This window comes from Neovison vison, chromosome 12 (assembly GCF_020171115.1).
Source record: "Neovison vison isolate M4711 chromosome 12, ASM_NN_V1, whole genome shotgun sequence".
Lineage (NCBI taxonomy): Eukaryota > Metazoa > Chordata > Mammalia > Carnivora > Mustelidae > Neogale > Neogale vison.
In genome coordinates, this window is record NC_058102.1 from 5,990,355 (window position 1) to 6,004,511 (window position 14,157).

Here is a 14,157-nt window from a genome sequence, read left to right on the forward strand (position 1 = left end):
TCCCTCTCTCTCTGACAAATAAATAAATAAAATCTTAAAAAAAAAAAGAAAGAAAGAAAGAAAAAAGAAAAGGAGGCACAACTACGGGTCCCTCAGTCTTTATAATGATCATAGGAGGGTAGTGTGAACAATGTCATGCCAATAAATTTGGAAAAAAAAAAAAAAGATCACCTAGGTTCCCTGGAAAACCACAACTCTACAAAACCTACACACAAAGAAATAGAAAATAGATGAATAGTTTTTTTCCTTTTAACCAGAGTCTGTGGTTGAAAGTACTTCAAGAAAACTCTAGGCCCAGGTGACTTAACTGACAAATTGTGCCAAACATTTAAGGAAAAATTAAGCCAATCTAATGGAAACATAAGATTGAGATAAAAGCACTTAGTAGAGTTATAGTACAAACTTTCTAACCTAAAAAGTGATACCTTAAAATGCTATGTAGGAAGCATCATTCTTCATGGTGAAATGTTGACAGCTCCGTCCTTGAGGCCCAGGTCAGCTTGGCATTGGTACAGCTGCCACCTTGGGGCCTGTTGCAGTTGCTAAGCACAGTGCCGGGGCGGGCACAGGGCCCCGGACTGAGGGAGCTTCACCACGTTGGGTATGTCCCACCATGGGACTCGGGTGAGGAAAGCTGGACTTTCCTTGTTCCCGCTGATCAGCCAAGAGCTTGCCTCGCCTCTGAAGCCCTCGCAAGCTCCAGTGTTACTTGGTTTTGTTACGTGGTGATTCAGGTTCTTTCTCCTAGGAGTTGAATATGTCTTTTTTTTTTTTTTTTTTGACAGACAGAGATCACAAGTAGGCAGAGACGCAGGCAGAGAGGCAGGCAGAGAGAGGAGGAAGCAGGCTCCCTGCTGAGCAGAGAGCCTGATGTGGGACTCGATCCCAGGACCCTGGAATCATGACCTTAGCCGAAGGGAGAGGCTTCAACCCACTGAGGCACCCAGGCGCCCCTGAGTGTGTTTTTTTGTGCTGAGCCCAGGGGCAACCTCTTCTTGGCTCCTGGCACTTAGTAGGCTCTTGCTAAATCTTGTGCAGAACCGACCATCTGTTTGTGTTAAAACCATGACCGTACTCCGGCAGAAAATGAATCCCTCTGCCTGAACTCTCTGGGTTCAGGAGAGCTGCTTCTCCATCCAGAGCAGCCGTTCCCCGCGGCTGTTCCCAGAGCTGCCTGGCAGGGCTTGATTGGGTCACTTTGAGACTCGCCTGAGCCCAAAGCCCAGATAATTCCTGACGAGGCTGCAGAGAGACAGCTGGTCTGGGCAGGAGACTTTTTGCCACTGCAGATGGGGGCTGGCGTGCTCCCAGAAGGGCCCTGGCCAAGAGCATAGGATTGCTTAGAGAAGGGGGTGCTGTGAAACATGGCACCAGGGACCAGCCAGAGCGGCCCGTTGGCCTTTGTGATATCCTGGAGTCACAATAACATGCTGCCCTGTGATGACGGAGCAGAGGTCCAGACAGCCTGCTGGCAGGAAGAGTGGGCACGTGGCGCCTGAGCAATTGCCTGGTTATAGCGTGCGTGAGTGGGGCACTCAGCTTTGAAGTACCGTCATCGCTGTTTGAATTTATTGGCCATACAATGCTCTGTTCAACTTTAGAAGCTGTCATATCCATCAGATTAAACCCTTTTAATAGCAACTAGATCTTAGGTTATAAAACACCGGATTTATTTAAACTTCAGATAAATTTTGGAAAACCTCTTGATATGATGGAGAGAACATTACCTTAACAAACTTGTCAAATACTGTCTCTGCCATCCATTACGTGGGTGACTGTAGGCAAGTTACTTAACCTCCCGAGCATCCGTTTTCTCAACTAGAGAGGTAAAGGAATGATAGTGATAATAATTGCTGTCCAGTGACAATTACATTGTAACTTACTATGTCCACCCACCCCGGTATGTCTGGCCTCATTTGACCGTCACTCTAATTCTCTGATGTGTATTTCATATTCATCTCTCTTTTATAGATAAGGCCATGGAGGCACAGAGAGGTTAGGTAACTTGTCCACTGTTGCCCAGCTAGTGAGTAATAGGTCTGGGATTGGAGTCTGTGTTCCTGTTCCTTACTATGCTTCTAGACTGTCTCGCAGGGAATTGTGAGAATTAAGTGTGATCACATATGGAGAAGCACCTAGAACAAAGTCTTGCACCTTGCCGGTGTAGCAGTGTGGCTCTGACTGCCCTCCCCACCCTGCCTAGGCCCTCCCGTGGCAAAGCTGAGGCTTTGGACTCCTGACTGTGGTAGTTAGGCAAGCTCCGGATCTCTGGCAGCATGATCGGAAGGCAGGGTGATGGAAAGGAAGGTGGAGTTCGCTTTCCACCAAGAAGTCAGGGAGTCTCATGTGGCTCTGGACCATGATCTGTGATCCTGAATGTCGTGGGGGGTGGTCCTTCAGCTTCTTCCCTCTATGAAGAGGTTAATTACCCCTTTACTCTCACCTGGATTTAGAACATCACCTCGTGACCCAGCATTGATCCCTTTCGCTTATTCGTCCTTACTCTCTCCAGCTGACCCTCACTCAGACGATGTCTGAATGAGCTGGTCTGGCCTTGGGGCTTCAGTGGCTGAGGTGAATCAGTCATGGGTGGGAGGGGGGAGACAGTGTCCAACACAAGTGAACCATGGGGGAAACTGGGGGTGGAGTCAGGACTCCAGGGTGGATCATTGGTCCTGCGGGGTAGGTAGGGCAGGCTGGCGCCTGGCGAGCCAAGAGATGCAGGGATTCTGCCTGCATTCATGTGTTCTCCTACCTGTGCTCTGTCTTTCTTTCCAAGGGATGAGGAGGAGTAAGGTTATCAGTCTGTTGGTCTAAGAACATGAACTGTTCTCTAGAAAGCTCTTTGAGTTCTTCAGTAAGATGTTGAGAAGTTGCAGTTGTTAATATGAAACACACATACACACGTATGTAACATATGTGTATATAGACGTTATTATTGATTTTTCTCTCACCTCAAGGAGACTTTTGCCACTGCGCTGTACCAAAGTAGTGATGGGAATGAAGTTTTAGGATGGAGATGGCTCGTTTATTACAAAACCACAACAGTATGCTTTTCTTTTATAGGTTTGTCTACGGATTTTGAACATCTGAAGTTGACCTCTGCTTTAAGCATTTGTTGCTGCTCCCTCACTGCCTGGAGAGATGTCTGTCGCTTACGATGATTCCGTTGGAGTAGAAGTATCCAGCGATAGCTTCTGGGAGGTAATGCCCGTGCTTGCTTCCTCATGAACACAAAGACCAGGCTGATGGTGCCTGACAGACCTGGCTTCTCTTGGCCAGAATTGCGGGGGGGTGGGGTGGGGGGACAGAGATGAGCAGACTCCAAACAAGCCAGTCTCTGTGGTCAGATCCAGATGGCGGCAAGTATGGCTAAACTATCAGCACGGGTGGTGAACTTCCCTGGCAAGGAAAGAGTGATAAAGAGACTAGAGGTTGGGGCGCCTGGGTGGCTCAGATGGTTAAGCGTCTGCCTTCAGCTGAGGTCATGATCCCAGGGTCCGGGGATCAAGCCCTGCATTGGGCTCCCTTCTCAGCGGGGAGTCTGCTTCCCCCTCTCCCTCTGCCATTCCATCCTCTTGTGCTCCCTGCTCAAGCCCTCTGTCAAATAAATAAATAAAATCTTAAAAAGAGAGAGAGAGTCTAGAGGTTCTCGTCAGGGTCTTATCAGTCTGTCTGTTCTGGGATCTTCCTTCTCATGCTTAGCCATGACGTGACTTGGTGCTGCGTACACTCGTCGCTGGGCTTGGCCAGAGAGGCGGTGTTACTGCCGACGTGTGTGTGGAAAAGTGGGTGGTGGTGATGTGGCCTCATGCTGGACAGTGCGGGCAGGTGGCCAGAGGGCCGACCCACTGAACCTGTCAGAGCATCTTCCTATGAGTCTACACCCTTGAGGAACTCCTTTCCTGATTTGATATTGGGGGGGCGGTGTTTTGTCCTAGAAGTCACTCTCCCTGTGCCCACTTTTTCCTCCTTGCTGCTTAAAGGGAAGTCCATTTTCTTGTGGCAAAACCTCTGGTACTTGCCAGGCAGCTGGGGGCTTAGTGGAAGGAGCACCGGCTTTGTAGTTGGAAAGATCTGGGTTCTGATCGCAGCTGTTCCGTTGCTAGCTGTGTGACTTTAGGCAAGCTGCTTGACTGATCTGAGCCTCAGGTTTTCATCTCTAAAGGGAGATGATACTGGTCTTCGAGGGAACTGCAGGATAAAACAAGAGTATACGTATCGGCACCCACATGGGTGCTTTCCTGAACCTAGACGCTCAAGAGGTGCATGAGAGGGGGAGAATGCCAGGGGTTTCTGAGGACTAGCACGAGCTGGTGTTATAGACTTTTTGAATTGATTAGGTGTATAATTTTATCTGAGACCAAATACCATGTGATATTATTGTCTAAGAGAGACTGTGATCACAGGTGCCCAATTTTTAAAAAGATGGGCAAGGAACTCAAAATCCTATTAACACTTTATGGGGTGCCTGTGTGGCTCAGTCGGTTAGGCGTTCGACTCTTGATTTTGGCTCAGGTCATGATCTTGGTGTCGTGAGATGGAGCCCTGTGTCGGTCTCTGTGCTCAGCACAGGAGAGATAATCTCTCTCTCTCTCTCTCATAAATCTTTAAAAAATTCTGTTAACACTTTTCTTAAAATTGGGCAGGAGGTCATTATCAACTGTTAGCTGAATAGTTCATTTTATTAAAAGTATGTGTTTCATGAGCAGCTACTATATGCTAGGTCCTTTAAGGCACCAGTGGAAAATGGGACAGCTCGGCTGGTAGCAGCCTTCCTGGTAGGTATCCAGGCCAGAGCTCAAATTTCAGTAGCCAGAGAGGTGCATCTGCCCCAGGAAACATTTCACAGAAGGCAACAAAAGTGACAATAGAATCACAGTTGAGTCCCAGCCACCTGCAGCAGCAGCTTCCTGGCATTGTTAGGCGCATTCTCATGGCACCGGGGCGGCGGTGGTGGTGGTGAGATGCCAGGAGCTGTTACAAGATACAGTTTGGAGGTGCCTCTGGCACAGTGCTGAAACTCGGGACTGCCTCTCACCTCTCTATGCAGGTCCAGGTTCATGGGCAGGACCCATCTTGCTTGCTTGCCCCCAGGGAGCCTGTGGCCTTGCTGGCATTGCAGAAGCACCTGGGAAGCCGGCAAGGGCTGCACAGAGCTTTCCTGGCGGTTCCTGGGAGGCTGCTCTTTGGAAAAGCAGGTCCTTGCTAGTTTCAACACCGAGCCAAAACTAGATAGTATCCTTTAGAGCTGTGGGGGAACTTTGTATCTGTGGTGACATTACCCTCAGTACTAATCAGTACCCGCCTTGAGCTAGATGGTGGTGCAGAAACGCACACACAGCGGAGCTTGTGAGCTGTCGGCCAGGGAGGCAGCCGGACAGGTTCAGATGTGTCCTTTGGAGCCGGGTGGCCTGGGCTTGAGTCCCTGCCTTGGGGGCGAAGGGGGCACTTTGGGCAAGTTACTTATTTTTCTTTGCCTCAATTCCTAATCTGAAAAGTGGGGGTAAAAATGGTACCTATATCCTGGTGTCGTAAGGGTTTCACAAGGAAGGCACATGTGTAAAGCGGGGCAGGTGCGGGCTGGGAGCTCTGTCCCTCCGATTCGGGAGCTGGGGGTCATCTGCGCCTACAGGGTGCACTTGGGAGCATCGTTTGAATTACCCAGTTGAGGGCAGCACCCGCTCTGGAGAAGTTCGGCAGCTAACTACAGTGCCATTACAGAAGTCTTTAGCTGCTGCTTAAAAAAAAAAAAAAAAAAGTAGAAGTTGCCAGCATATATGAAATCAAGCCGCTTTAACAAGCCCTGTCACTGATTTAAGCTCAGGCTCCCTGTTAAATTCTTAGTGGCGATAATGTCAGTGGACAAGAACATCTCCTTTGGCTGAGGAATGCTAAGGCAATGGTTTATTTTCTAGTCAGGCCCGCTCATCTTGGGACGCTCTCTCTGAAATGACCCTTCAGCTTGGAGAGATCAGCGGTGCCGTTGTCCTCCGCCTCCCCAGCGGCTGTCCGCTGAACCGAGGAGCCATTCCTCAGGGTGAGCCCATCCCATTCCGCTGTGGCGACGCGGCTGCGTGCTGCCAGCCCCGTGTCTCTTCAGGCTGCCGGCAGGGTCCCTCTTTGCCCCAGGAGGTGTCTTCTCACTGAGGTGACCCTCAGACCAGTACAGATCTACAGAAAGCCTTGTGGTCTCAAGGTGGAAAAGTTGTTGGGCTTAGTTTTACTCGTTTCCACTGAAAGGTACTCACTGGAGTGGGTCATTCCAGAATCGTCTTCTGCATGCTGGCTATATGCCTGCACAGGCCGGACATGACCCTGTGCACCAGCAGCTTTTGGCTGTGACATCTCGAGGGAAGCTTTCATGGGAGGAGACTGACACTAGGCGGATGTTGTGTGGACTGCTGTTAGATTTGCTGGGGGGCACAGCAGGAAGTGGGCTCCCACTGGGGGCGGGGCAGGAGAATGCGCTGGAAGATGAGCAGGGTTGGTACTCACTGAGCACTCATGTGTTCGCTAGAGGAACGAGTGAGCAAGTCCTGGGAGGAGAGAGCACCCACAGGGACTAATGCCTAATGGAAGTATCTGTAGATATGCAGAGGGCCTTTCTGTATTACCCAACACTTCCAGTGAGCCATTTAGAAAAAGGGAGTGGGGGGACCTGGTGGCTTAGTGGGTTAAAGCCTCTGCCTTCGGCTCAGGTCATGATCTCAGGGTCCTGGGATTGAGCCCCACATCGGGCTCTCTGCTCAGCGGGGAGCCTGCTTCCTCCTCTCTCTCTGCCTGCCTCTCTGCCTACTTGTGATCTCTCTCTGTCAAATAAACAAATAAAATCGTTATTTTTAAAAAGTGGGGGGGGGCGGGCTCTGAGTCTCGCAGTGAAGCCTCCTGGAGGAGAGGACGATGGCCTCCGTGGTGGGCGGGGTTGGGTAGTCAGTGGGGCCAAGCCACAGTCTGCCTCTGAGCCTCATGACGTCCAGAGGAGAAGGACGTGCTGCCTGGCATCACCGGAGAAGGCGTGTGGGGTAGTTAGGGCTGGACTTTGAGATGGGACGGCATTCCGAGTTGGAGCAAGTCTGGAAGCCAGAATGAGCCCGCCCTTGCAGAGGGCTGTTTTGGAGGCCAGAAGTCATGTGGGATTGGGCAGGATGGGGCCAAGGGGAGGCTGTTCCCCACGTGGGTGGCTTCTTCAGCAAGCTGGAGCCTGGCATGTCCTCCTTACAGGCTTCCCGGTGTGGGGTAGGGCAGCTCAGTTACTTCTGGCGAATCTTCTGGCTCACCCCAGGAGCCTGAGGGCCCTCCTACTGTGCCCTCAGTTTCTAGGCCCTGTGTCTGGGTCTTCTCATAGGCCCTGGGGCTGGTGGGGAGAGAGAGCCTAGGCTGCAGGTTGTGGGCCTTGTCAAGTGTCACCAGGCCTTCCTAGGAGAGCCTGGCCTCCTCCACCTTCAGTGGGCTCTAGACATACAATGGCGGGTTTGTTGCCAGCAGGCCTACCGTTGCCTGAGTCTCCAAGGGCTTACTGGCCGCCAAGCTGGGAGGACAAACTGCTAATTTCAGGCACTGGGTCCTGAGTCTGCCTCGTCCGGGAGGCAGGGGTTCGGCTCAGCTGTCAGCCATCTGTGCGGTTAGAGCTCAGATCTCCCCGGAGAAGCCAGGCCGGGCTGACCTGTACTGCGTCCTCTGTGGGCACAAAGAGCCTTTGAGGAGAAGAGTATTTGGGGATGAAGAGAACATAAATATCTTGCTGGAAATGTTCTAAGAATGTTAGCCCGCAAGAGCTGGCCTGTGACTCCGGTATTTACCATCTCCTTCAGAGAAGGCTCTCCCTGCAGCTTCCTCTCCGACTGTGGAGACAGTGTCACACGGACACATCCTCACATGGACTGGCATGCGCTGCTCCCATCCCTCTGGGACAATTGCGTAGGTGACATATTTAGAAGATGCCACTGCCCTGTGTAGGTGGGTTCCATGGGGCCTGATTTGGCACCTGCCATGGTCCAGACCCACAGCTGAGTCCTGGGGTCCCGAGACGAGGATGTTGTCTTGAGGCCCCAGAGCCAACATGTGTGCCGCGTCGGGCAGTTCATGGACAGAAAGACGAGGGGATCCATCAGGCACGAGGCAGAAATTGCTTTGCCTCCATTTGTTCTCCGGCCACCCCTCGCTTAGACCCAGACAGAGTCCCCTCGCCCTACCCCTATGTGATGGCCTGTTCGTGGGTATATCAGCTTGGTTGTAATCCCCGCTGTGCTTGGGCAGAGCTCCCAGCAGGCTGGTGGCATGCCTCAATTTCCCTGACGTTTTTCAAGGAACCACTAATTCATTCTTTCAGGCAAAGTAGCATCTGCTGTGTCACGACCGGGGATTGGGCCACTGGCCTCCTCTGTGCCGTGTTCAGTCTGTTCTCTACCCGGGGCCTGGGCAGCTCATCCAGAGAAGCAGGCCCGTGTGACTCCTTGCCCAGGCTGGGAAGCTCCGGTTTTCTCCATCAGCTGCAGAGTAAAACCACACTCTGGAGCATAACGAAGGCATAAGCATGTGTGGGCGGCTGCTGGGCCACCTGGTCCTTCCTGAGGAGCGCTGCCCGGGGCGGCTCTTCTAGGTGCCTGTCCGCAGAGAGCTGCCTCCTTCCTGGGTGTCTTTCCTCAATCTGATTTCCATTCCTTTCCCAGCTCCTCCTCCAGGCAGCCTTCCTGACCTCTTCCGGCAGGCTTAGGCGGACTTCCCGCCTGCCCATCCAGTGTGTTTGCTTCTCCCTCTGGGCTCTGAACAACCTGAGGGCAAGGACATGATTTCTGCCCCCCCGCCATGACCCCTCTGTCCCAAGCATGGGTGTGCTCTGATAAGTCATCCGACTGTGTGCACATAAGCTATATGCTCATGGTCTGTGTGCTTCTAACACGGTGGTAGTGGCCAGCATGTATCGCTCCGTGCCAGAAGCCCGCTCTGGCTTATATGGTGCTCTCGAGCCTCACAACTGCCTTCTGAGATGGTGATCTCCATTTCACAGGGAGGGAAACAGAGGCTTGGGTGGTTTGCTGGTGCCCAGCTTCGCATCAGCAGTAGGTGGTGGAACTGGGATTCGGGCCCTCTTGCTTCAGCTCTCAGGAGCTCTCCTCAGAGGAGAGAAATGTTCTTTTGCTCCGACTGCCACACATTAATGCTTCCGCTTCGGTGTGAAGTCACGCCCTGTCTCTGGGGTCAGACCCAGGGACACCGTTGGCTCAGAGAAGTGAGATAGCCTGCCCAGTTTCCTAGGCGATGACATGGCCTTGCAGATTTCCCCTCCCCGGGATGGTTGCCAGAATCGGCCACCCGCACGCGGCCAGGGTCCCGCGATTCCTGAGCCTGAGCGGCCTGCGGCCTCCTCACTGAGTCTGCTTCTCGGTCCCACACGCTCACGTTGCCTGCCTGGGAACAGACAGAGCTGGGGGAGTCTGGCAGCCTCTCATCTTGGGGCTGGCTTGTTCCTCCCCCGTCTAAATGCCAGAAAAAGAGCCGTTCCTTGAGACGATTGTTTGCTGTCAAGCTTTTCCTCTGAAGATAAATTATTTTCTCATTTGATTTCAGTGATGTCAAAGTAACTTGTTTAAGCCATGTAAGATAAAACATTTTCCTTTTCTACTTAGTAAACAAGTAGAATTACACAGTTTTGGAGCTGGTGGGCTCTTGAGTGCTTCATTAGACTGTGTTGGCTTAGCTCCATGGAGACATTTGCATACAGATGTTTGGGGTTGGCGCTGAGGGACCCAGGTATGGAGATGGGGTGAGGGAGCTCCTGGCCCCATGTGTGTGGTGTGTGTGTGTGTGCGTTTGGGAGGGGGCTGCTAACAGGAATCACTGAAGGGAGACCCAGGGGTTCAGATGCGGGGGACTCAGGGAGACGTGGGGCACTGTGAAAGCAGTTTGGGGAGGGGATGGATGGTCCTGGAAGGAAGGGGCCATTACCTAGAGGAAGTGCTTGTCCCACTTTTCTAGTCTGGCAGTTTCCCCACCAGGTAGTTTGGCTTTGTGTCCCAGGGGTTCGCCTGATGGCAGAGACCTGTCCCTGCCTCCTTTCCCTGTTGGCGTTTCTGCCGAGAGCTGCCGGTCTTGAGCAAGCCCTTACTTAGAAACCCAGGGAGAGCATCTCCCCAGCCTGTCAGAGGCAGCTCTTACGGCCATAGGGTGCCACACGTGCAGCACCCACCTGGAGGGTGGGGATTCGAAGATTCGAAGAGGGTGTGACCCGGTCACTCGGCAGCCGTGTCCTCCAGCTTTTTCCTGGGCACTTGGCTGAAGGACAAGCGTGTGTGCTCCGGAGACCGTGAGCTCCAGGGTGGAGTCGTAGGGGAGGGTGTGTGCTGTGCTCACGGACAAGTCCAGGGGTGTCACTGGGCCTCTGCTGCCACCTGAGCAGTATGTACGGAGGGCGCAGAGCTCAGCGAACCCCGCCAAGCACTCTCAAAGAGGAGTCCACTTCTAAGATAACTGTGTTTCAGCACCTCTGTCCTCTCCACTCAGTGTTCTGCCTTTGGAGCTAGATCTGCAAATGGGGATTTCTGGGTTTCTGTGTCTTCCTTTTTCATTTGAACATTTAAAGATCGATGATGCCATTAATGTTGCAAGTTGTTGAAGTCTAGGATTTGTGCTTTAAAACTGTCACGTAGCACCAGGTGCCTTTGCGGGGTGAGGAGCCTCCTTTTCTTCACCCTCCTACTTGATGAGGACAGTTCCAGGACCGGATGGCGGGCCGGCCGCATGGGGAGTGAGAGCTGAGCGCGGGAGCTGGGACTGGAGTGAGGCCTCCGGGACGGCGGCAGGGCGGGGGCTGGGCGGATCAGCCAGAGCACAGACCAGTGAACACCAGCAGGCCAGCCAGGAACTGGGTCTGTGACCCTCTGAGAGCCCGGCCAGGAAGAGAGTATCACTGCCCTTTGAGGATGGCGAGCCCAGTGAGCTCGGGGCTGGTCCATGTAGTGGTTTGGGGGAGCGCCAAGGTGCAGAGCGCCTAGACCCTCTGTTCCAGGGCAGGGCAAGTTGGGAGCCCAGAGGGCGGGTGAGCTGGAAGGCAAAGGGGAGAAGTAAGTGAAGCGGAATCCTATAGAAACGAGGACTGCCAGAGCACAGTCTGAAAGCAAGGCCTGGACTTGGTTTTCCAAAGATCCTCCTAATACCCCGTGCTTTCAAGCACACAGCACATTTCACAGCACTAAAATCCCTGGTGACCCCATTTGGGAAGGAAAGCTCAGAGGAGGGTTGGGGATAGGCTGAGATAGGAGGCCCTGCTGGCCCCTGGGGGATGCCCTGCCGGTGTGTGCGGGATGTGGCATCTGTCCTGTGCCTCTTGAGGAACATGGGTGGGGAAGTGGTGACACGGCCAGGCCCGCGCCAGGAGCCCTCTCGGCCTGCCTGGGACATGGGTGGTCTTGGGGATAAACTAACTCGGATCCCGGATTTGACAGCAAGCCTTGTCAGCATAAATGAAGCAGCGGCTGTTTGTGCCCACACAGCGCTTTCCAGCTTGGTGGAAGCGATAGCCAGTTGCTCGTTTGTCGTGTGTGGCGCTGCTCTCTGATGTGCTCCCAGAGTTGATGCTTTCTGGCTTTTGTGAGGAGAGCTGGATTGATCCGCAGGATTATGAACTTGGTAAATAAAGGCTCATGAGTCACTTCGTCGCGCATGCCTCCTGCTGAGCACGGAGCAATCTCCTGGTCCACCCCCCGCCGGGTACCCGGATCTGGAATCCGGCTCCCAGCACTGTTCTGACACTGAGACGACACGCGGGGCGCCCTCTGCGTGCCTGGCGTGGAGGATAGAGGAGAGTGAAGGCACAGCCCTTGCCCTCACCCCACCGCTAGCACGTTTAGGCGTGCAACCGCAGATGTTCATACAAGAGTAACGGGAGGGTTGAGCTGAGGGGAAGCTTCCCAAGGGGGTGGGATCTTGTCTAGCTCATGCTCCCTGGGCCGCCTTGATGTCCTGCCGCAAGCCTCCAGAAAGCAGCCTTGCCCCTCAGAGTCCCCTTCTACTCCTACCACAAATATCATTTGCTTCCAGAAGTCCTGACCAGCCGGAGGGTTCCTTCCGGAACTTGTTGCCGTCTGTAATTGGGTTGTTTATCTGACCCTAAGTCCCAGGAAGGTGGGGTCCACAACGGTTTGTTCACCATTATCCCTCGTCCCTCACACAGTCCTTGGCACATGGTTAGGTGTTCTTACACATTGGTGCGTGGCAAGGGGGTGGGGCGAGGCTCTCAAAAATTGAGTTATGAGGGGCTTCAGGGGGCAGCCAGCCTGGTGGTAGCATTGACAGACTCTTCAGGTAGAAATCCTGGAATTACAAAGGGCCCTAGGAGATCATCTAATCCTGTCCCCTCTCTTTTGTCTCCCAGTGGACATGATGGAGAGATGGCCGGGTCTGGTTAAGTGGTGCCTGAGCTGGGCTAAGGACCCGCCCGGCTGGAAGGAAACCCACCCCAGCCCAGTGTGTTTAGTCCTTGTGAAATCAATTCTGCCTCCAGCTTACCGCCGAAGGAACGGAATGGTGGCAGGAGAGACAAGAGTACAAGGTCATTCATGTGGGGGCAGGGCCAGATCTTTGCCTCTCCCTCCTAAGAGGTGACCTTCCGGGGTTGGGGGCGCTGAGGGACTCAAAACAGGTAACAGAAACTCATTCAGCCAATCTGGTCGCCTTCTGCAGGACTGCCATTAAGGTATCCCAGAAGTGTCATCTTTCATCCTTGTCTTTCAGAAGAGCTGGTTGAGAATATCCTGGAGCCTCTCAGTGTACTTTATCAGCTTTGGATAAAACATTGGACTCTGACTCTGTGGACTTGCCAGGAGGGAGGGACAATACCAAGGGCTTTTCCTTCTGTCCGGTCAGCACAGCACAGCTGCCTCACCCTTGAACCTGCCTCTCCAGAACATAGAAGGTGCTGTTGTGCTGCTTCAGCCTTCAGGGTCACAGGTTAAAGGGTATGAACCTTCTGAGAGTGAAATCAAGGTCATCTTTGGCAAATGGTCTTAGGAGTTTACAGGTTTGGGGTTCCTGACATGCACCTCAGTGGCACACAGTGGAATCACGAGCCGGGCCTGTACATTACTTTCCAGTCTTGAACTTTGTCTGGGGCCTTCCCTGGGGCCCAAGGGACTGGTTGGAAGCACACACATCACCTGATGACCCATGAAGTCTTGGCTTTATCTTGTCTCTTCTTGGCCTGAGGAAGGTTCTGGAAGGTGGGCTCTGCCTTTTTCTGGCTGCGTGATCATGGGTGACTTTGCATCTTTTAAACCTTTTCTGTAAAATGGCAACACTAATAGTAGCCACTGCTGGGGATTGTCACAAGATTAAATGAGGTGGCCCACAAAGAGCTGTTAGCATGCTGCCTTGCAGAGTGTAAGCATGCTCCATTATGATGCTTCTGCTGATGAAGACCAGTGCGTGGTCCTGTGGCTGGAGGTTTGCAGTCCAGCTGGGGCGGGGGCTACCATGCACGACTGTGACCCTTGTGGGACACGCTGTGGCTGTGGGCCATGGGAACAGTGTGTGGAAGGGCCCTCGTGGCCCCCCGGTGGACCGGCAAGCAGGAGCCATTGGTGGGGAATTGGTCCCAACTGTCTGCCAGTGTGGGTGATGCAGACGCTCCCTCTTGGTGGTCCAGCGGGGACGGCGGGCATCAGGGAAGCCTCCATGGGGATGACAAGACAAGCCTTAATAGAGAACTGGAACTGGGGCAGGTAGGATGGGACTCAGCCACCCATGCCTTTCACCATCTCTCTCCCTGCCTTTGACACTAGTCCCATTCCTAGTGATAGATAGGACTTGTATTAGCAGCGGCTCTTGTAAACTCTGTAGCCTTGCTTTGTGTGCAACTGTTCTTAATTCCCATCGAGGCGGTCACGCTCCCTGTCATTCTGTTTGTTTCTCCACTCCTGGTGAGATCTGTGCAGGTTACTGTGTCTACACTTAGTCCTGCGGTTCTTGCTGCTTGCCTCCACCTTGGTATGCCCCTGCCCCACCCCACCACGTTCACCCACACATTCCCCAGGGGAGGAGACTTCTGCATGCCCGTGGCCCAAGAGAACATTTCTGTGGCACTCTGACTCAGGGACAAGATTGCCGGGTCCTCAGAGGGCACGTGTGTGCTTAATGACTTAATTACTGCCTGCTTGTTGC

At 53.2% G+C, this 14,157-nt stretch overlaps 1 protein-coding gene across 4 annotated transcripts in view; it reads left to right on the forward strand.

Moving 5' to 3' along the window:
• PACSIN2 (protein kinase C and casein kinase substrate in neurons 2) overlaps positions 1-14,157 on the forward strand; it is an 84,372-nt gene that overhangs the window by 42,231 nt on the left and 27,984 nt on the right. For all 4 annotated transcript variants that reach the window (XM_044228155.1, XM_044228156.1, XM_044228153.1 and 1 more), the window contains exon 2: positions 3,067-3,204. In XM_044228155.1, coding sequence (XP_044084090.1) covers positions 3,145-3,204 — 60 coding nt within the window. In that variant the 5' untranslated portion in view covers positions 3,067-3,144. The remainder of the gene's footprint in view (positions 1-3,066; positions 3,205-14,157) is intronic.